At 43.5% G+C, this 23,236-nt stretch overlaps 1 protein-coding gene across 1 annotated transcript in view; it reads right to left on the reverse strand.

Annotated features, from left to right (window-relative positions):
* GABRA5 (gamma-aminobutyric acid type A receptor subunit alpha5) overlaps nt 1-22,692 on the reverse strand; it is a 56,485-nt gene extending 33,793 nt beyond the window's left edge. Inside the window, exons 1-6 of the mRNA XM_066545199.1 lie at nt 22,592-22,692; nt 21,894-21,948; nt 21,108-21,260; nt 13,026-13,147; nt 11,154-11,221; nt 10,822-11,042 (exon numbers count right to left, since the gene is read on the reverse strand). Coding sequence (XP_066401296.1) covers nt 10,822-11,042; nt 11,154-11,221; nt 13,026-13,147; nt 21,108-21,193 — 497 coding nt within the window. The 5' untranslated portion in view covers nt 21,194-21,260; nt 21,894-21,948; nt 22,592-22,692. The remainder of the gene's footprint in view (nt 1-10,821; nt 11,043-11,153; nt 11,222-13,025; nt 13,148-21,107; nt 21,261-21,893; nt 21,949-22,591) is intronic.
* Nucleotides 22,693-23,236: the final 544 nt, after the last annotated feature.

Raw genomic sequence — 23,236 nt, forward strand, 5'->3', positions numbered from 1 at the left:
CAAGTGTTAATCAATCAACAAAAAAATGCCACTGTGTATCTTAAGTATCTGAAAAAAAAAAGTTAGGTCTACAAATTCTTTAATCTATCATTATAATTGTACATGAAAGCTTTATCAAAGCTTCATAATATATAGCCTTTAAAAACATAAAGTGATTACTGACATTCTGTTTCAAGACACAAACAAAATTCTAAGAAAAGCAGAATTCAAGCAGCAAGACTAGTTCACTTCAGAAAAGTCACCTTCAACCATTTCCACTGGGGAATTAAGCATGACAGTGCTTTCAAGAGATTGTTCCTTTTTAGCAAGAGGGAAAAGAAGGAGGTGTTAAAATCAAGGATGCAGCAAGGAAATAAATTCAGATATTAGGGAGGGAGACATTTGGAGTTAGTGTGCTTCAAGGTGAGGTGAGAAATCCTCAGTAGCAGTCCCCAAGACAGAAGGCACCCTGTCCTGCAAGACCCTGTTTTAGGTCACTACAGGGACCCCCCAGCTGTTCCCATGATCTCCTCAATGCAAGGAGCATCTGTTCCTACTTGTGGGTCAAGAGAGGGGGGGACTGAGCATCCTTCCCCGACCCTGTGAGTGCAGGAAACATTTTCCAACATATTATCTGCAGCTGCCAGGCAGGAGTTGAGGGCAGTCACCTGCCCAGGGAGCCACAGACAGCTGCAAAACTTGCTTCTGCTTATCAAAAGTTATTTGCTAGTAACTTTAATATGAAAAAAAAATAAAACAGAGAGCTCTAGAATGAGAGGGGAGCAGAAAGGCAGTCACCAGTGGCTTTTGGGAGAACTTAATTCAAGATAAATGATGAATAATAAGAGTTACAGATGAGGGGACACAGAAATACTTTTGTTGGCACTAAGGTACTATGCCTGGAGAGATACGGAGTTTTTCTGACTATTTGCACTCATCCCTAAACCAGCTCCATCTTCTTCGTTATTTATTTCAGTGCACTACCCTCACCCCTGTTTAAAGGGAACATTTAAATGATGTGCTTTGACCCCACCTCTGCTGGCAACTAGTATCTGCTATGGGGTTCAGGTGAGCCCAAGTGCCCTTCCCAGCATGAGACCAGCCATTTTCCTTAATAAAAGGGACACTATTTGCTTGAAACTCACCTTAAACCTACCACAACCTATCTCTCCAACACGCCAAAAAAGAGTTAAGTGGATGCAGCCTTCAGCCAGGCTATATCTCACTCCAGTGGGCTTGCTGACCCCAGCTGGGTCAGACCCTTTTCAGGAGTCAGCTCCAGGAGAAGCTTCCTGGGGTACCTGCTCCAGCACGACCTCAGCAGAGCAATTTGAGCCCTTCTGGTATGCCCTCTGACACATGTGGGGCCAGGAGAATAATAGAGTCATTGGTTTGGGTTGTTTTTTCAAACTGTGCTGTTTCAAACTTTAGGTTTGTGAAATTATTCATTTGACCTTGACTGATGACACAACCATTCACCTGTTCTCCTACTGTGATGTCTTGGGAACACTTCAATAACCAAACTTCTATTTCTTTCAAAAGGTTTTACAGTAAGACTTGTTTTAGACCCCAGCACAGTAAGTGTATAGTCCAGGGAACTGATCTCTCCTGTGTTCCTGAAGTAAATGTAATGTGCCAGTATAAGCCTATATATTGCATACATACATACATAAATATATATATATATATATATATATATATGCATGCATAAACAAATACACACACACACACACAAATATATATGAGGACCTCACTTGGTTGTGAAGCACTTGCCATATAGTCCTAACAAACCCTGTTGGTGGTAGTGGGTTACAGAACAGAACAGAAGTTACAGAAGTTTTAGAATGTGGACAGATGTTCACGCATGGAAACACAGTGGCTGTAAGAGTCACCCTGAAACCTGCCCCTGGTTGGGTGACTGTCTGCAGCCTGGCTCATGGGTAAAGAAGTGATTATTTTAAGTAACTCAAACACTGCTTTGCTCATGGATTTCCATCACTTTGTTGGAAAAAGGCCAAAATGCAGATTCAGAGCCTTGATCTGCATGTCCATGTGGGATGTGGAGGCAGTTCACCACTGTTTCCCACTTATAAGCACTGATTGCTTTGCAATACACCAAATAAAGTGAACAGAGAACAGAAAATAAAGCTAAGACTAGAGTGAGGTGCTCTGTAGAAATTTCTGTCTCAGCCCATTTTACCTTTATAACCACTCTGCCAAGAATACTACCATGTCCCAACTTTCCTATGATGCTAAGATATGCTATCATTATGTGACAATGAAATATCCTTTAAAATGCTACAGGGAAGGAACTATGGAAGACTAAGAGCTCCAGTCATTGATGCTTTTGGGAGCTGTGAATAGTTAATTCAGACGTATGGTGTACTTGACAGCAAAATTCTCACTTTAAGCAAACAAAATCCTCAGCACAGCTTCTGCTGAAGTGTAAAACAAGACTTTATTTGCCTAGATGAACTTTGCTGAAGACAAAATTATTGTGATGTGATCTGTGGTGGCAGAATTGATCTCAAAAGCTGTGCCACTATAAGAATTACCTCCCTGCACGTGGAATAACTTGACATACTCTTAGACAGGAGCAGGGGAGATGTTCAGCCTGTAGACACAGGCAAAACAGAAAAAAGGCAATGAAATAACCAATAGGACACACAAATTACAATATATGGATTTGGGAGGTTACAGAAAGATTCGCAAAGCAGACATTTATAGTAAAGGTTATACTTTTCATTCTCCAGTATTTCTTTTAAGTGCATAAAACCAATGGATGAAGCAGTGAGTTTATGCTTATCCAACCTTGCCATATAAGTAATCTAATGAAGTCCATAAGCAAGGTAGAACTTGCTGGGAAAAGCTCTGGTTTTTTATCAGACTAACTAGTGCAGTAAAACCCCAACCTTTTTGACAGAGAATTCCTTCTTCAGTCTCTCTTCCTAAAAACTTTACTTCCTAAAGAAACCTGAGATCAAAATGTCTATGCAGCTCTGAATGCTCTGCACAGTATCACGCCCATCTATTGGATAGTTTCACTTAAAAACCTCTCCAAGCTTTCTCTTCTTTATGGTCCCTTATCCATGGTGAATTCTCTTTTGACACCCCATGAAGAAGGCTTCCAAGCTTCTCCTCTGTAGCAACTTCTTTTTTTAGTGAGTTCTTGAGTTAAAACCCAAAAATCTAACTAGCTCTAGCAATGCTGAGAAGCTGATGCAGTTGTTGATGCAGGTGAAATGGGAAACAACATCTCAGCAAGCCCACACCTCATTTTTCCAGGCCACACATTACCCAAGTCTGCCCATTCCTACACATTTTGACTATAATCTCCTTATCTGCATGGCTTTTTGATAGCATGTTGAAGAAGGAGCAAACTGCAGTAAGTACAGTTGTTCTTGAAGTGCTGAGTAACACTGAACTATGAGCTTCTTTTTGGCTCTCAAGAGAGGCCAGTCCCTGTTACTGGCAGAACCAATACCTGGTGCCAGTCAACTGCACATCTGATCTTTGCTTTCAGTGGAAGACAACCCAAGTACACGAGAAAGAAGAGAGCATAGAAATCACTCTAAATTCTGAAGGCTAAGGACTGTGATGGACACATTGCAGTCATCCTTCAATTCTGATATCATCTGCTAGGCAATTTGATCAGTGCAGGTTTTCTGACTGTCCAAAAGGGGTTTTGTTTTTCCATTTCTGCCTGTCAGTATGGCATGCGTTCCTCCATGGATGAAGGATACCTCACTGCATAGACATCTTTTTGCTTCCTCCCAGTTCACAGACCCTTTTTATTTCTATGGACAGGCATAAACTATATGAAGTATTTTCTTCTGAGAAAAATTATCTGGATTTAGAAAGTAAGACTGGGGGGGGGGGGGGATGAGGAGGAGGAGCAGACACCAGATGGGCAGTACCAACCCATTTGGGCTCTCTCATATTTAGATTGGGATGCACAGACATGGCAGGGTAGGTAGGAAAGATTATGACCTAGCAACAGAGAATACAGAACCCAAAATAATCTTTGGTTATTTTCCACAGTTCAGACCTAGAACTCAAAACCATCACAGCTTCCTTTTAGCCACTTGCATTTAATTCCTGCTTCCTCTTATCCACCTCAGGTTTACCTCCAAGATCACACCTCATCATAATCTCCTGCCTTTTGTGTAATATTAATGCTCCCCACACCTCTGCAAAAGAGGGAAGCAGTGATTTGGATTAGAGGGAAACCTGCACATCCCTATGTGTATGTACCTTACTGGTACATGAGGAAAGTTGTTTAGCCATCCAAGCAGGATGTTATTCTCTGGATGTTTTTTGCCTTGCTTCCGAAATGCTACATGATCCTGATCAATACAGCCATGAAGGGCCAGGTAAATGGTCAGACTGTGGATTTTCACTGCTCCAGGAAAAGAGCCCTATGATTCCTCAGCTGTTTAACATCATAAATAGCCAGTAAACAGGCCTCAATTTACCATCTGTTTGCTATTTATACCACCACCAGTGCTAGCATCTGCTACAGCATAATCACCTGTTTGCTACAGTTCAACCTCAGAGAAGGAAGGGCTGAATCTCCTGGAGACATTTGTTTCTAGAGCTCCTCATAAGGTGCACTATATTCTCTCCTACACCCACCTAGACAAAAGCAGAGGACTGAACCCAATTTGTGTGTTCAGGTGCACTGCACTTGCACAACCTTGGGCTTTAGGTTGCACAGAGAGGAAAGTGTATGAGTCCTCCACAAAACAGCTACAGGACCAGCTGCTGGCCAGAACATCCCATAGCTTTAGGTTGCTGGCACACTACCCATTTCCAGGCTACATGAGTATGGAAGTGGGAAACACCAAAGGATATAACTAAGATGGGACTCATGTGACTTAACAAAGGTATTAGTTACACTTTACTCCTCTGTCTGCCACTGAAAAAAACAAGAACCCCTGAAGTGTGAGTGGAGAGAAATAAGCCTCTTTTAACTTCACCACTAAGTAGACATCTGAAATAATGTAGACTTCTAATTCCATGAGAAATTCTCTCTCCTGCACTAGGAGCAAATCTGAGCAAAGACACTTGGCTGCAGTCACCAGCATTACAGATGAACAGAATTAGGTGAATCCCACCCACCCTGCCTGGTGCATTACACCACAGTGTATTTCAGATTATCCATTGGATGTTTCAGCACAAATATAATGTACTTCAGAGGATGGTATTTCTGATTAGGCAGATGAAGATACTAATTTCAGTCTAAGTGAAATGACCAGGGAGTCCACTGTAATGTCATCCTCCCCTAATAATAAAAAAGACAGCAGAGCCATAACAATTCTTCAGCATCTATCAGGTACTTTCAAAGCTCCCAGATTCAGAAGCAGATTGGGATGATACAGAGACACCAAAGCATCTGTGCTTTCCCTGGGTGCTTGGAGGCACCTGTCAGGACACTGCTTCCTTCCAGGTTCTGTTCAGTCACCCCATCCATGCATGCCAGCCCTGTTGGCTCATGCCTATAAAGCAGGTGTAACACAAAGGAATTTGGCAGAAACTGTACCAGCTAACCCTAAAGGGAAGGTGGGTCTGCCTCTGAGCCCAGCACAGACCTGGAACTAAAGTTGTACCTTTTGTAGCTCCTCAAAGTCCAAGCAAGCATCCCCCTCCTCCAAGGACATGACAGTTCTGGTTTGGGTTTTGTCTTTTAATCAATTCTGCCCTTGCTGTGTGAGTTCCCATCTCTGTGATGGAGATCTCTGTGGGGCTCTGCACACTTTTATTACCAGCAGAATAGACCATTGTTACACAATCTACATTGGGATTACATTTGGTCATAATTGCCCATTTTGAATGAATACACCACAGTCTCCTCTGATGCCTTCCTCTCCCTGTGAGTAACTCCAGCCCTGGATTTTTCAAACCAACAAATCGTGGTTCCTTGAAGGACAACTTTTGAGAAATGGGGCAATGTGCAACCAAAACAGAGCGAAGGGAACCAAGAGACTTGGTGTTTAAACAAGAGTCCTGCTGCTATCCTCAGAGAAGGGCCCTTCACTTCACATATCCCTTTTTTCTCTCACTCTGTCAAAATCTGAATTGACAAAAGGCAGCTGAGAGTCCTTGCCACCACGACAGTTTTTCATCACTCTGCAAGATTCAGCCCAATGTACAGAAATCACTTTTTTTTCTTCCAGCTTCAGGCAGGTTGAAGCTTGAATACAAAAGAAAATGCAGCGAGTCTAACACAGGGAAAGTAAATGCTTATTTGTATGTCTTCATAGCTTGTAATTAATTTTGCAATAATTATGCAATAACTTAAAAGCATTGACAGATCCCTTTCTGTAGATATAAATAAGAAATAAGAAAAAAAAATTCAGATTGAACAGAAATGTTCCCATCTAGACATCTGGCTAATGGAAAACTGAGAATTCATTTTAAATCATAGATTTGCTGGTCACTTGTCGCTCGTGGGCACACTAGCAAACCTATGTCTGGCAAAGTCAGAGCTTGAGAATGTACACATTTATCATAGAATAATTTTCCCTTAAACAAACAAACAAACAAACAAACCAACCCTGGCTTTCCCATTAAAAGTCTTGAAAGCAGCACCATATCTTCTGGTGAACTGGTTTTATGATCAATAGCTCAAGAGCATAAAATGGTTAGGTTGCTAATCCAAGTCCTTCACGGCAGAGCAGAATTAGTGCTAACATGCACCCAGGACATGTGTTCACTTTCACATACAATTTTAACACTAAGTGCTAATGTAAGAATCCGTATTTTCAGCCTAGGTAAGCCTGTGTGTGCACCACAGCAGAGCAAGCAGCGTGGTTATGCTGCCATCAAGTGGACAAACATTGCTGAATTGTAAATACCTTTCTGGGACAGTAAAGATAAAAGAATTTCAGGGCTGTATTAAAAATTTTGGAGTATTTTTAACACCATGCTGAAGAATTTCTGCATTCTCCAGCTGTTAAATTATTCATATGCAAATTATTGGGGGACAGTTTTTACTGTAAACTCTACCAGATTCTCCGGCAACCTTCAGTCACCATAATAACATGGGAAAAATCTGTTTGAAAAATCCTTAGATATATGACTATGTCCTATTTAAATTCCCAGATTAAAATCCCAGATTATATCAGATGCATAGAAGCCTTGGTGGTAAAAAAAGGGATTTGGGGTCCTTTCAAATTGACAGTGAGACTGGGGCTCTAATGGGGCTTTTGTGATGGTACAAGAAAGATTTTTCACTATCTACAAGCTGATAGAAAACCACTAAAAAATGTGTAAAAGCTGCTGGCCAAAAGTTAATTTATGGTTCAAAAGTTTAGCTCTAGTGAGCATACTCTACTTCATATAATTTTTGGCTTCTTTTCTTCACAGCATTTTTTTCTGGCATTCTACAGCAATGTTTATCAAAGCTTCTGTCTTTACATCCAATTCCCACTGAGCAAAAAAAAAAAAAATGCAGTTCACTGAAACATGATGGTTCTCTTCTTAGCCTGAAAATGTTGCTTAAATCACTGTTCCAATTTTTCAGAATAAACGAATTCTATACTTTTTACAATATTTATTTCTCAGATAAGATAAACTAAATACATTTTCGTTTTTTAAAAGGAATCTAATTTTTACCTTCATTCACAAAGCTATTTATATAGTGGAATATAAAGTATGTTTTCTACTGCTTTTTATAACACAGTTTTTACTGGGGAAAAAAAAAAGGTAAAAAATTTGAAAGTGGAGCTACAGACAATACTCCCCTCTAGGGGCCGAAACAGAATTTGCAGCGCTCCATTCAGGAGCGCTTCATTTGTAAATCACATGAGTGAAATAAAACTAATAGGTCCTCCTGAGTGAAAGACAAGCAGAATTATTAAATCATTCCCCACAGAGAACGCTGCTGTCTGTGAAATCTGTCTAGAGGACATGTTGTGCTCCTGTATTCACACAGAAGGGCTTTAATGCCACATATATACAGAAGCCCATTTATCAAAGATTTCCCTGGCAACACATATCCCATCTCCTTCCGACCCAGACAACGTATCCTCAAATGCAATATGTGAGGTGTGCATCTTTCTTTATAAGTAAACACGCGTGTCACGGAAACGTATGTCCTGACAAGTACTAAAGCTGGAAGTTTGCTCAGCTGCTCATACTTGGTATATTTGGAAGTGAAATAGGATGGAAGGTCAGCGTTGGCTCGGCTGCTTTCCTCCCCTTCATTCAGGCAGCCAGATGCAAGGTTGCAAAAGCAATTCAGGCATCTCTGTCAATGACAGAGGGTCCAATCCTCCCCACACAGAATACTCCTACGTACAGTCTGGGAAGCTCGCAATTCCTCCTTGGAAACGAGGAGAATGCAGAGCTAACAGAGGGTTGTCTACACATCCCCAGATCCTGAGAACTGAGTAAGCCTGATGGGAGCTATAGGAACTGGGGCTCAAGCCTCAGCTGAAGCTCAGTACTGCACAATGCACTACCACTGAGACAAGCAGCTCCCCCCCAGAAAAGCCCAGTGCTGTCTATCTTCTCAAGAAATGCCATCCTAGGTAACTCTGCTAGCTGTTACACCTTTGTAACACTCAAGGAAGCTGAAGGGGCTGGCTGCTTGTCATAGTCACCTCTGAACAGGCTGGGATGGGACCCTCAAGCCACTCTGTGGCACAGAATGGCTCTGCTTCTAAAGGAGCACAGCTCCATGCATATTACAAAGGCAGGCTCCTGACTCATGACTCCCTCTGACCCAAGCAGAAGGGATAAACACATGAAAGTTATTACTTGTAATATTGGAAAGCAAGCTGATTTAAAATTTCTATTTCTTATCACATATCCTGTGGTTAATAGAAATTTTATTTCCACAGACAATATTCTAACAAATAAAAGTTAAGTTGCGTGGTTTTTAGGCTACAAAAGCATTCTGTTCTTTCTTGTAGTCTACAAAATCATCAATCCCAAAAAATCAGGAGAAAAGGAGCTGAGTGGGATGATGAGAAAGTCTGTGTCACATCCGCATTTTTCTCCAGCTTCATATGCTGAGCTTTTCCTCAGCAGGGTACCTGTGGGTACCCTGAAAATAGTGTGCCATTTTCACCAGAGAGACACCTTGACAGAGTCACTCAGACCCAGTGATGAGCTCACCTAGGTCTAGTTCACCCACTCTGCTAGCTGTGGTGGCTTAGCTCCTCACCTCATGAATCAGGGCTTCACTGCATTTGTTTAACACTGCAAAAACCAGTGCTTGCACAGAAATTGTGCAATCTGCCCCACAACATAAGGTTCTGCTCCAGGCTGAATGTGAGTCTGATCTGGACTTCACTTACACAAGTAATTTACAAAGATAATTGGGAATTGCCATTTCTGCAATCTCTGAGTGGTAGTTACATAGTCTATGCAGCAGTGAGACTGGTTTTAAGGCTAGCATTACTAACTTTTTTGTGAAGTTTCTCTGATAGCTATTTGGACTTTTAAGTGTGTCCATGCACCCTCACGGTTTTTGGTTTATTACTGCGGTGATCACTAATCTGGGGCTAGTAAGTACAGCAACACACATAGTAGAAGAGAAAATTAGGATGGTTTTTCCTTCTTTTAAACATGACTTCCATCATGTTTAAGTCTTTTTAGTGCTAATGTAGTTACAACTGGGATGGTCTAAATTTGTAAGGACATACCTAAGGATACCCTGTGTCTCCTTTTCCTTCCACAATAAGGGATTTAAGACTAGGTTCAAAAGACTCAAACATATCTGAAATAAAACCTGGGAAGCTCCAGGGCCCTGTGTACAGAAGCATAACCTTCTTGAGTCTCAACAAGTCTTAGCCACTAGGCCCATGAGCGAGCCTGGGACTCGCCCTGCCGGCATGCAGGACTGTGTGGCCCCACAGCAGGACACAGCACGGGCTGGAGCTCAGCTCCCCACACATGGCTGGGGCTGCCTGCTGAAAACCCAGTCATCTCAGTGCCCAATTCAGGCTCCTGAGCACTTTGCTGGGTCCCAGGCACCACTCTGGGCTCGTTTATGGAAAGTTTAGAATAACCTTTGCTGCTCAGTAGGTTTTTCCTTTTACCTCTTTTTCAAGTTGTCCATATGACTATGGTCTTGGAGAAAACCCTGTTGAAGATACACAGCAGTCTTAATTACTAGAGGCTAATTACCTTTAATGAGCAAATTTCCATACACTGATGTGGGATTTGTCCTGAAAAGAATTTCAGACACCTAAAATCATTGATGTTATATCTTCTGTCTGCATTATGCAATGATGATTCTTGGCAGTATACTCAAATCAGAAGAGGAATACATCTTTGAAGATCTGAGACACTCATTTGCTCCTTGGTAATATAATGTCCCAGCTTTGTTTGCAGGATTGTACTTGCTAAAGCAGCTTCACAGGGCTGCTAGCTTATGTCATTTATCCCTATGATCATTTGCCTTTTAGCACTATTAGTCAAATCGAAAAAAAAAATATAACAAAAGCACCAAGGGTTCAAGATGTACTGCCCCAGAACAAAGTCTCAGTTTCTGGTCTTGGATACTGTTTTCCTGCAGTCTGCACTACAGCTACAAACACAAACAGTAAGAGAGAACAGATCTTAAAAAAGCTGAACTGAATCATCAAATCTGTTGAGAATATGCTTTCCATTTAATCAAAAGAAATAGTTAAGCACTAGCACTATTCAGAAGCTACTAATTATTCTATACTTGAAGGCTACAATTATATTTTTCATTTTTCTTGATATTCATACAAATATGTGTGAAAGATTGGTTCCCTGGCTCTACTAGGAGTGGGAGAGTGATGCTCACCACAAGTAATTGCAGTTATCTGGAAATCAGTATCAGAAGACATCAATCCTGGCTATTACCTCATGGTATACAGCAGAGTGCCATCATCCTCCAGGCGCAGAAGTTTGTTTGGGGTTGTCATGTTGTGAGCAATAGACTTCTTGCCATTGTGGAAAAAAGTGTCTGGGGTCCAGATCTTGCTGGCAAGCAAGTTGTTAAGAGGGAGGCGTTGCATAGGTCCTTTGAATCGCAGCCTTTCATCCTTCCAGCTTTGTCGGAAAAAAACATCAATGGTGTATTCCTGGCACAAAGAAACACTCAAGGTATTGCAGGATCTGAATAGAAATGATGGTTCCAAAAATGACTTTAGCAAAGTAAATACAACCGAGTTGGCAGCCATATGCTAACTTACCATTTCTGTGTCTGACACAGGACCAAAACTGGTAACATAGATGTCTGTTTTCACCTGAGTTATTCTCTCTGTAATAAACATAGGCTCTGCATCAGTAATTGCTTTAAAATGCATATACCCACTGGCAATGCTTATTTCTATTAATTTCTGAATCACTGAAAAATCCCCAAAAGACTGAAATTAAGAGCATGCTTGAGTAGGCCTTTCATCCTGGATCAAATGCAGTTGTTGACCTTTGGGAGCCCAGGCTTTGTTCTTACAAACAGAAAGAAACCAGCCCTTCAAGGATGCATTTCCTCTGACTGACAGGTTTTGATCATAGAGACACAGAATGGTTTGGGTTGGAAGGGATTTTAAAGATCATCTAGTTTCAACCCCCTGCCATGGGCAGGGACACCCTTGAGTAGATCAGGTTTCTCAGAGCCCCATCCAACCAACCTGGCCTTGACCACTTCTACGGATGGGATATCCATAACTTCTCTGAGAAACCTGTTTCACTGCCTCATACACCCTCAAGGTAAAGAATTTCTTCTTATTACCTAATCTAAATCTACCCTCTTCCACTTTAAAACCATTACCCCTCATCCTATCACTCCCTGATAAAGGGTCCTTCCCCATCTTTCCTCTAAGCACCTTTACACAATGGAAGGTTTCTATAAGGTCCCCCCAGAGCCTTCTCTTCTCTGGGGTGAAGAACCCCAACTCTCTCATCATGTCTTCACAGGAGAGGTACTCCAGCCCTCTCATCATTTTAGTAGCCTCCTCTGGACTCGCTCCAACAGGTTCATGTCCTTCTTATGCTGGGATTCCAGAGCTGGACACAGTACTCACAAAAGCAGAGAGGAAGAATCTCCTCCCTCAGCTTGCTGGGTGCTGTTCTTTTGATGCATACCAGGATGGGATTGGCTTTCTGGGCTGTCAGTTAGCACTGCCAGCACTTATGCAATACCTACCACAGGATCTGATCAAGTGTATCTTGGAAGGACTTACTCCCCTCTGCTGGCTTGGGTGATCTGCCTGATTCCAGACATCTATCAGAGATGTCCAAAGTTAGGTCAAATTATTTCTACCCTCAAGTCTCTAAGTCCTTCTGGCATCTTTTCAAATCCAGGTCTAATTTAATTTAAGGGCAGAAATTTCAGAAGTTCGTTATATAAGATAAAAAGCATCAAGCCCTATTTTCAAGTAGCTCTGTGTAAAGTGAGAGGAGAAGGAGAGAAAGGGATGAAAGAAATGTGTTGGTCTCACAAGAGGAAGGGGTGGGGGTAGCCAGATTAAAAAAGGGCCAGGAAGAAACATAACAGATGGTTTACACATGGGTAGAAAATGAGAGAAATCTGGGGGAAAGAGAGCTGCAGGAGGGCTCAACAAGGTTAGGATGGCAACCACTATTCACATGCTATAGTTTTAAAATAGCTGCTGTAGAGGTTATCAAAAAGACATATCAATACAGATTTGCTGTACTTGTCTAAATATGGATGGTTTGGGGATCTGTTTTTAAAAGAAATATGCATTGCCAACATAATTTTATACAGGCTGGCCAGTTAGGCAATCTTGCAGCAACCTGCTAGCAAAGTGTCTTGCTCACCTTAGGAAATACCAGAAAGAAAAACCCAAACTGTATTCAATTACAGAAAAAAATGTATCACAGATGCTCCTCTAAGCCAACCTCAGATGACCTGAGTGACTGAAGAACACAACTTTCAGTAATGCTTTTCTTGTGCCCCATTTGCTAGGAGACAAATCTGCTTTCTGGACTTAGTTTAATTAATCAAACACAAGTCCCCTGTCACAGCCAAGAGCAGGTAGCCACTTGAGAGGGCACCATGTGGACAATGGTGCCCTCCAGCAGGGGACAACACGTTATCCTACCTCCCAGTCCTGGACGCAGTCTGTTGTCGTAGCCGTCCAGCAGACCGTCCAAGATCCTGGTGAATATAGTGATGTTATCATTGGCCTCCTCTTTTACTGATGGTGTTGGCGTTTGTGAAAAGCTGTTTTATGCAAACAAAAGGAAACAATGTCAAAAGCCACGCTGGTTTCAAGGGGCTTCAGTCTCCAGGGTACTTTGTGATGGAGCCTCCAAGGCTCTCTCCTCTCCTGCTGCTCCTGAACAGCACAGGGAGCTGCAGCCATTTCTTTCATCACTACTATAAACTTGTAAATAGCTCTCCCTGGAGAAGGACCCAAAGAAGAGCCCACGCCATGGAGGTAAAATCATGGGATGCAGGATCAGGGGACACCTGAGCCCTTTGATCTTTGCCCGTAATGGGTAGGAAGATCCCTGTCCCCTGCGCTTCCCACATCAGCCCCACCACCTCCCCAGTGCTGGCATGGCTCCATCCATGGCAGGGAGCAAGGTCAGCTCACAGCACTGGCAAGAACTGTTACTGGTTTTCCTAAGAACTACATCAGTTCCTTGGGAATTACATCAGTTGGCTGCAGAGCTACATGAGAAGCACAGGTATGCCTGGAGATGCACCTTCAAAGTATGCCTGAAGGTGCTGTTCAATCTTTAAATGCCAAACAGCTTCTAATTTTCAAAGTTTCTATAATTTATTGCCAGAACAAAGGATGAACTGTGACCTTATTTGAGGATAACAAACTCCCACTACATTGAAAAATCCCACTGGGGTATCACTGGGGTATCTGAAAAACATACTGCTGTACAGAAAACACAGTTCTTCACTCCTCCTCTCTCTTTTGCATAAATTAGTTCTCCCTTGTAGTATGCAAATAACAGCAATGTGTAGTGGGCCTCATTCCATATCTTTGGGGCCAGATTTGTTTTTATTCCGAACTCTTTTTTATTTCATCATTTTATCCATGGCTCAGACCTAGGAAGCTGCTCACAGCACAACTAACAACTCGCATTTTTAAATCTGTTTGATTTTCATTTAAAGATGCTTAGGAGAATCCCCTGCTTATTAATGCCTTTGCTTACCTAAAGAATAGACATGGGAGATTATCCACAAGCGTGCTTCACCTGCAGCAAGCAATGAGCATCTCTTAAGACAGCTCACACTAGGCACTTATTCATGATGCAGCCTCTGCTGAGATCACCAGCAAATCCTCCAGCTGTGACAGGGCACACTGCCCCACCAGGAACTGTTCCCTGCCTCATGCACCCTGCCAGCAGGCAGGAATAGTGTACACTCAGCAACCTGAACTCGATGGGAGACAGTTATCCAGTGATAAAAAAAAAAAAAAAAAAAAAAAAGAAGAATCCATGTTTATTTACTACCAGACCCCAGGAAAATAAGTCTGTAAATAGAGAAGCTCTGAGCATCTCCCTGAACAGCTTTCCTTGCAGAATACTCGTAACATAAGTGGTTGCCTTACCTAACAGAATAGGATTCATACAAAGAAAGACAAAGGGACCTCAACCTGGTTTTACCTGCAAAAGGTTTCCACTAATGAGACCTCACTGACACCCCTGTAGTGCATCTGAAGTTATAATGACACCAGAGCTAGCTCAGAACAAGCTGCCCTCAGCCATGTATCCCCTCACAGACCCAGCAACCCCCAGTCCTGCACTCATTCCCTTTACAGTTTGGATGCTTCTGCTGGAAGAGGAAGGGATTGCAAAGCCTCTCAGGACACAGGAGTAAGGTCAGGTCAAGGGAGCACAGATGTGATTCCTTGAAGCATCGAAGCCCATGAAAATGCCTGCTTGAGGAGGTTTCTTATGACCCAAGGGCAGCTGGCACCGCTGCAACCCTCAGCAAGCTCCACACTGCAGAGCCCAAGGCCACCAAGGATCTCCCCTCGCTGCAGGTGGAGGCATAGCCACAAATCTTGCCTAGTTTTCATCTCCATGGTCAAAAGACCGAATTAATTCTGTTTTCTTTGCTGTGACCACAATCTTTAGTGAGCAACTGAGGCAGACAATAAAGTTAATCCAGCAGATGCAAACTGATTTCAGAAACATTAGACATGTTTTCAGGCTGGATCATTCCAGAAAAAAGACTGTACACTTTTTTGTCAATTGTAATTGAAGGGATTCACCATTTAAAAGTGAGTATTCACAAGTAGCAGCCTAACAAATGCAAAGAGGAGACAGAACTTAGAGACTTTCTTTAAATGCAGCAACCACAACGAATGCTTTGATAAAATCCTAGTATAAAGCATGAAAATCCAGTACACCTAGAATACTATTTTCGGCTTTTCTCATCTATTTTATCTTTTCTTTTTCATAAGAAAGAGATATGCATCATGCTGTCTGCCTGCTACACCGCATCAACGTAGGAACCCATTTTCATTTTCCACTGCATCTGACAAAGAAGCAGAGAGATCAAACTTCATTTCATTCCTACAAGTTTCATGAGAAACTATGACTAGACAAGGGGAGAGCAATCTAAATTAGTGCCTCATTAAGTAAAAATGTGAGGTTAGCAGTCATCTATTCCCTCTGGCTCGCTGACTGGGCCACTCAGTATGCCTGTACCTCAGAAACAGCCCCAGCAAGACCAGCTCCCCTCCTCTCTGACAATTAAGAGATACAGAGGAGACTTGCAGGGTCATTATGAAAGATCTTGGGAGAAAAGGACAGTAAAGGTAAAACGTAGGTGCTGCAATGGGAGATGGGAACAAGGGATATCAAATGCGGAGCTGGGATTATTGCAAAGATGCAGTGCTGGGGGCACAGGACACAAAGCTTCACTAGTTTTTCTGCTCTTGAAAAAGCTTGTTATTTTTAGTGCTTATAGCTGAATTCAAAGCCAATTGAACTCTGAGGGAGGATTTCCATTGAACTATTTTTGTGGGGATGGGACAAAATACGCTTAATTCTCAGAACTGCTCCTCTCAATCTCACGAGAGGAATTGATGCTACTTCCTTCTATCGCAGTTATGTACGTCTTTCACAGGAATAGTACACACACCCCATATACTGAAATTTCTTCACACCAAAAGCTAATAAATAGAGGAAAAATATGGAGAAACAACTATGGTGAAGACCAGTAAAAAGTCTGCACTTCTGCAAAACTGCAATCCAATTTAGATTTGGCAGATCACTTCACCCAAAAAAGAAGGCATCTGATTCCAAATTTCAGTGAAATGCCAGTATTATGTGAAGTTGCATTTGTAGATGGATTGCTTTTTGCTCTCATCTAAGTGTGACTTTTTCTGTCTTAACAGAAAGTTAGTGTTTAATTTCTGTTATTGAGATTGCTGGTAAAATGCAAGTTTTGGAGTAAGGGCTGAGACTGTCGTGACATGTAAAAAGACATGTAAACTCCACTTGCAAAGTTACATGCATAAATTAGATACTATATAGCTCAATGAATAGAGAGGAATAGGTGCTACCTACCTTAAACCAATTATTTCCACACAGCTGAGGATTAGGCTTTATCAACATATTAGTAGGTAAGCACATTATTGCCTCTCTGCAGTGAAAAATGTTTTTATAGCAGAAATTTTCAGTTAGGGATAAAAATAAACCTATAAAAGAATCTTAGGGAAATGCTAAGAAAATTCAGAGATAATTGCATTTAAAGCTCATTATTGAACATAAACTAAACCAACCAGGAATACTTCTCATCACATTTATTTAATATTGCAATTTTAGGGTAACTGAAAAAAGTCATAAGCCACAGAAGGGGCTCATCAGTGTAAAATGTAATAACGCTCTAAAGATGCTCAGCTACCTCTTCTGATAACTTCATAATTTACCACTTTAAACATCATTGTCTTTTTTGCCATCTAGTCAGAATCGTGGTAGGTACTACTCACAGCTTAGTTGTAATAAGAGGAAAAGGTATGGTAGATATTTAATGATTTTCCCAAAACCTCTTTTAAAAGAAAACGTTAAAATTTCTGAAAAAATAACTGAAGAGTGTTTTATTACTGAAAGATATATTTTACTCTCTCTCTAAGAGTAGTGTTTCCAATAACCTGCTTTAATAGGATTGCAATTATATCTGAATTTCAGACAAATTAACAGTTTGTGGAAGACAGTGGAGAACTCAAACTTTTGGATAAAGCCAGCTGGCCAGACATCAAAGGAAATTGATTTACTTTTCTAAGTTAGCTTCTTGCCACCCCTTCTGTATGGATTCTTGAGATCTAAAAATGTTGATTTTGTGAATTTGTGCACTGAAGACTCAATTCTTTCACACTGGATTAGAATAGAGACCTGACTAAGATGATGAAATTTTAAAACAATTTTCAGATTCTTAAAAAAAAATTTAATTCTTTTGTTTAGCAAAAGCAGTGTTTTACTGCCTTCAGGGAAGGAGCAATTTGTGAGCAGTGCAGTGAAAGCTTGTTTTTCACAGGGTGACATCTTACAGTCCTCCCCATCTCCCGACATCCTAATGCCCCTTTCCACGTCCTGAACTGCTTCCAGGGTCATTGAACACCTCCCAGCACTCTCAGCTCCCCAGGCCACTGACCTGCAGATTCACTGGGAGGCACTGCATGCCAGGGCTTCTCCTGCACCAAGCAGAGCTGGAAGGCCTGAGGGACACTCCTGCTCTTTGGCCAGCTGGCAGGCCAGAGATGCTGAAGCTGTTCAGCTGTCTGGCAGTGGGACTGACTGATACCTTCTGCCTCCTGCACGCAGCTCTAGATTGCAATTTAGTTTTCCAGTTATTAAAATTATCTAATGGGTTCAAAAAGCTATCTGGAGATATGAAGAATGAAAGGAAGACAGAATAAAAAAATAAACAGACAAGCATGACTGCATAAGGATACAATAATTCTTACAAAATTAGTCTTTAAAAATATGAGGAAGAACTCCCTAGCATCACAAGTACTTGAAATGAGGTATCCCAGCAGAACTAACTGCTTAGGGCTGCAGAGACTAACTTGAAATAACAGCCTGAAGGAGAGGTATGTTTTGCCTAAATAGCAGGATTATGGTCTTAGTAAAAACGGCTGTGAGCTGGAGAAGAAGTATGTGAAAATACAGACACACCATGGACTGAATTCTTCAGAGTGTACAGAGAAATGCTGCGCTGGCTACACATAATTGGGATCTTCTGTTCTCTGTGTTTCTGCTATTATAAATATTATTAGCAGATGGCAACTATACTGTGGGTACAGGAACAACGTCCATCCCTGTTGGTTCTGGCTCTTAGACAGATTTCTGAAATTCCACATCCAAAACACAAACACACCAGGACTGTCCATCACCAGTGTGACCCCATGGACAGCCTGGGACTTGCCAAGTAAGAGCTGGCCAGCTTGGAGCCAGCCATGGGTTACCTCATCTCAGGGAGATCTGTGTGTAAGCAGCCACACGTGGCAGCAACCCTCACAGGGCTGCCACTACCTGGGTGCCCTGAGGGCTCACAAGCAGTGTTTTATCACACCTGAAAATATTCTTCATGGTTTTATTTCACTTTTAGTCATTCTCTAGCTTTATTGTTTACTTTTGAGACAATTGTGAGCTACCTTGAAATGCTTAAGTAAAACACCTTAACTTGTTAGAGCATTATACAAGTCAAGGCTGAATTCAAGCACACTTGAAAAAGCTTTGACCCGTGCTGGACCATTTCTGCAGAAGTAGATTCATAAAACTGTTACACCAAAAACAGGAGTGGGGGGGAGTTCAAAACCTCTTCTCAGTTAATCTATATCTTTGCATTTTAATTGAGTGATTTTTCTTTAGATAGCTGCTACCAGTTATGTCTACAGTCCTCCTCTACTGCCTACTAATGTGGATAATTCTCAACAGTAATTACACATTTATGTTTAACATTAATCACAGTCTTTTGCTGAGATTTCTCAAGTAGCCTAGTAGATTGAGATGCATAATTTCTGTGTATGTTACCAGGCATTGTGCATCAAAATCCCCCAGGGTGGCTTTGCCTATGTCAGCAAAAACCGTATCTATGATTTAATATAAATAGGGAACGACTATGGAGAACTGTAAAAATATCTGCCTTCATCTGTAATGTCCTACTGTATTTTGATTTTTCATTTGTGCTCATTTGGCCAATCACTTTTATCTAGCACATTGCAAAACTCACTGCAATATAACAGGGCAGTAGAAACATGGATGAAGCTAATAAAGAAGAATATGGTAGCAACAGCAAGTGTTATCAGTATTAGATTCCTGCAGTTAATACAGCAGCCTACATGTTAATTGTACTCCTCCGTCCTGAAGAGTCAGTCCCAAAGCACTTAGCAAATTACACTCTGAAACTGCTTCTGCCTCTGAAGCAGAAGCGCTGGAGCATCCTCTGTCTTTTGAGCAGGGTCAAAATTCAGCCCTAAGGCAGTGTGTGAATGGTGCAGTGAACTGGAGCTGCTTATCTCTGCAGGCCTGGACTAAAATTACTGGATCAGAAATGGGGGGCGAGGGGGGTGGGGTGGGGGGAATTTACGTGATGATCTCATTTTAGTGCACAGAAGCTTTTTGACTAACTTGCAGAAAACAAGTGTCCTAGTTTCCTCAAACTGTCCTATTCTGGTTATCTGCCAGGTTACAGGTCACACTGATTTCTACCTGGGACTTTATTGAGTATTTGCTTTGGAGTCAAAAGGGAGTTAAACTGTCTGGGTTTTGGATTCTTTGGTTTTGGGGTTTTTTGCATCCTTGTCTATCTATTCTTGCGTTAGAGGAGATACACACTTATAAGACCCACACACCAAGCAGGTCACACTCAGCTATTGCAATGTGCTGCCTTCTGCAGGGATGACAAGCAACCGAGAAGGGCTTAAGGTTATGGTCACCAAGATTTTCTCAATGTGGAAATACTTTGTCAAACTACAATAATGTAAAGACAAGTTTAAAGCAAGTCCCACTCTTCCCTCTTAAATTCTGTCACAAAATCCTGGGACACTTTTGCCTTAGACCATGGTGAAAGAAGGACCAGGTTTTTCCAAGGTGAATAGATGAGTGTGCAGCTCTTTGCATCCTTTGTAGAGTGCAGTCCTACAACTGTTCATATAAACCTCTGAGGTCACAGGCTTCTGCCTACCTGCACGGGACACGTGCTGGATACCCGGATAAGCTTTGCTTACAGCATAGACAGCCACCACTCAAAGTTTGGTCTTTCTCCTAGTTCCAATCTGGAACAAATCCGTTTGCTTGAAATCAGAAACTGATTTGCATCTCCATTTTGTATCTTCTTATAGCAAGGAATTGATGGGTGTGCTTGTGAATCAGCATACTGGGAGGATTCATTTTTTTTCTGGTGAAATCATAAATAATTGTTCTCCTCCACAAAGAAGAATCAACCTACGTTTCTCAAGCACTTGGAAAATGCTTTTTCCAGATTCTATTGTATAGCTCATATTCAGAAAGTTCTTAAGATCTCTGGGTACAGGGAAAACATATAAATAGAGGGCTTCTGATTTTATTTTTCATTTTCTGACACCTACAGTTGGAGCATCTCTTATTTCTGATACAGTTTTTGGAATATCACTGTCAGGAAAGCATCAAAAGTAAAAATAAGGAAATGGGATTCCTTGCTATATGCTTCAGGGAAACACGATTTCTAATTATTCTAACAAGTTTCCAACTCAGATACCCTTCTAAGCAGTCACTATCTTAGGTCACTCAGGAGGAAAGCCTGTACAAGCTAATAACATGCATCAAGTCCCATTATCGCAGTTTTGGGGCTGGTTTTGCACTACTGCCTATAACCAGCACCCATCAGGTGAGAGGGAAGGTGCAAGATCCCGACATCACAGACACAGGGGCAGAAGGCACCACAGCCCCCGGCTGTTCTAAACCCAGGTCAGAGCACTCGTCAGCTGGAGGCCTGATCTGAGCCCCTTGTGCCCCACAAGCCTTTCCCTGTGCCACCATAGCAGGCATAAAGAACTGATACAAGAGAGCAAATTTGAACAGGAGAGCCAACCACTCCCTTCCCCCTGACACCAGCACCTTAAGATGAAACGCAAAGCCCGCTTGGTTTGCTCAGCTGCTCTGTACCACACGGAGCCAAGGTTTCTCATCTCCTTAAAAAAGCAGAAATTCAAATGCAACTGGCAACTCACCCGAAGTGGCTGGCTAAACTCATGGAAACGCAGAAGAGGAAGAAGTTTTTGATCATGATAAAGTCAGAGACCATCCCATTGTCCATTCCAGAGGAGAAGAGGAACGCAGGTGGTTGTTTTGGTGGAGGTGCAGCTGTTCACTTTGTTCTTACACTGCAACAATACAAAAAATTGATAAATTATTGCATGGACAGAGAGCAGGATAGCGGAGTTCAGCTCACATCGCATCTTTTGCTATCTGCGTTTTTCACAAACTTATCTAGGCTTATGTAAACATCAGCTGTTTATGTAAAATTGTGTATCTTCAAGGACATGTTTTACCTTCTGCTGTCAGCAAACTGCAAAACAGGAAAAATTCTTTGTGGCCCAGCTTTTCCCAATATTCATCTGTGGTACAAGTAACTAAAAAAATAGCCACCATTTTCCAAATGCCAATTTCAACCCTTTACCTATTTCAACAACTTCCACATGCCTGCAAACCCAGGGCTGTGTGCAGCCTCCGCATCCTTTCCTTCCATCGCAATTTTTTCCCATTAAATACCCGGCTTCCCTTTCCAAAATCCCAGTTGAAATGCCAAGAAACACCTACTGCTTCTTGGAATTCATGCTGCTGATGCACGGCTTAGCAAAAGGAGGGTGGGTTGTTGGGGGGGGGGGGGGGGGAGAGGCGGGGGGAGGAAGAGGGTAAAAAGTGACCTTCCTCGCAAAGGCACATAAACCTCACGCTAGCACGAAGAACGACAGTAATGTAGCTGCTCCAGCGACTGCTGCTTTTTGGATACCTGCCTCAGCGACCAGATCACCAATTTCAGCATTGTGCACTAACGTTTTCCTCTGTGCCCTATTAAAAACAAACAAAAAACCAAAACCACAACAAAACCCCCCAAAAGCCAACGGAACAAAAAACAAACAAACCACCCCGAACCCAACAAAAACCCCAAAACAGCCCTCAAAAACACACCCAGAGGGGAATCGCCTGGATTTTCCACCTGGACCCTGTGCCCCCGTGCTACATCGCTCAGCAACTTGTTCTCCCAGCCCGCCGGAGCCGCAAGGCAAAAGACCCGAATCAAAAGCCGCCCCCGGGGCTCCCCCGCCCGGCCCGCGCTGCCCCGCAGCGGGTCCCGCTCGCTCCGCACCGGGCACTGCGGGGCCGCCGCTCCCTTCCCGCAGCCCCGGCCCGCCCGCACCTGTCCGGCGACCGTCGCTCACTCGCCGCCGCCGCCGCCGCCCGCGCACTGCGCCCGGGGCGACGCGCTCCGCTCCGCTCGGCGGAGGGTGGCACCTGCCCGCCCGTGCCCGCTCCGCCGCTCCTTCCCGTCTCCCCTCCCCGGTCCCCTCGGCACCCCGGGAGTGCCCCCGCCCCGTCGGCCGGCCGAAGTTTCCCGCGGCCATGTGCGCGGCGCTGCCCGCCCGGGGGGCTGCAGCCGGGATTCCCCGCCGCCCTCCGCCTGCCCGCCCGGGCGCCGGAGCCCGGCGCTTACCAGCCGCCGGCGGGGGGACGAGGACGAGGGGGCAGTGTTTGCCCGAAAGTTGCGGAGCGGCAGCACGAGCGGAGCGGGAGCGGCGGCGCTGCCTCCCGGCCGCTGGCAGGCGCGGCCCCGCCGCAGCGCCGCGCCCGCGCCGCCCCCGCGCGGAGCCCGCGGCCGGGAGCGCGGGGCGGTGTGCGGGGCGCGCCCGACCCTCGGGCACCGGGGCACCGCCCGGCAAGGCGCCGCTCCCGGAGCCCTCGCAGCCCCGGGAGGCTTCAGCGGCTCCCCGAGCTCCCCGCACTGGTGTCCCTCGAGCAGCCCCCACAGAGCGCCCCCGGGGCAGCGTCCCCGGCGAGCCCGGCCGGCACCGACTGTCCTCGGGGAGAGAGGGAGCCCCTGCCACAGCCCGGGCGTGCAGGTGTCGTGTGACCGTGGGGCAGGGGTACCCAGCACGGGCGAGGCTTGCCGGTGTATAGGCTCGTTGCACCACACGTGTATTAGCGTATATATGTATAAACACACCCCTACATACCCAGATCTTACCTATGCTCCTCTTCCAGTGGAGCTGACCTAAACCTTCACAGCTCTTAAATGCTGAAGTGGTAGGTTTATATCCACAACATAAAGTCTCTTTTTACATCCTCGGTGTTAGACATC

Source organism: Molothrus aeneus, chromosome 2 (assembly GCF_037042795.1).
Source record: "Molothrus aeneus isolate 106 chromosome 2, BPBGC_Maene_1.0, whole genome shotgun sequence".
NCBI lineage: Eukaryota > Metazoa > Chordata > Aves > Passeriformes > Icteridae > Molothrus > Molothrus aeneus.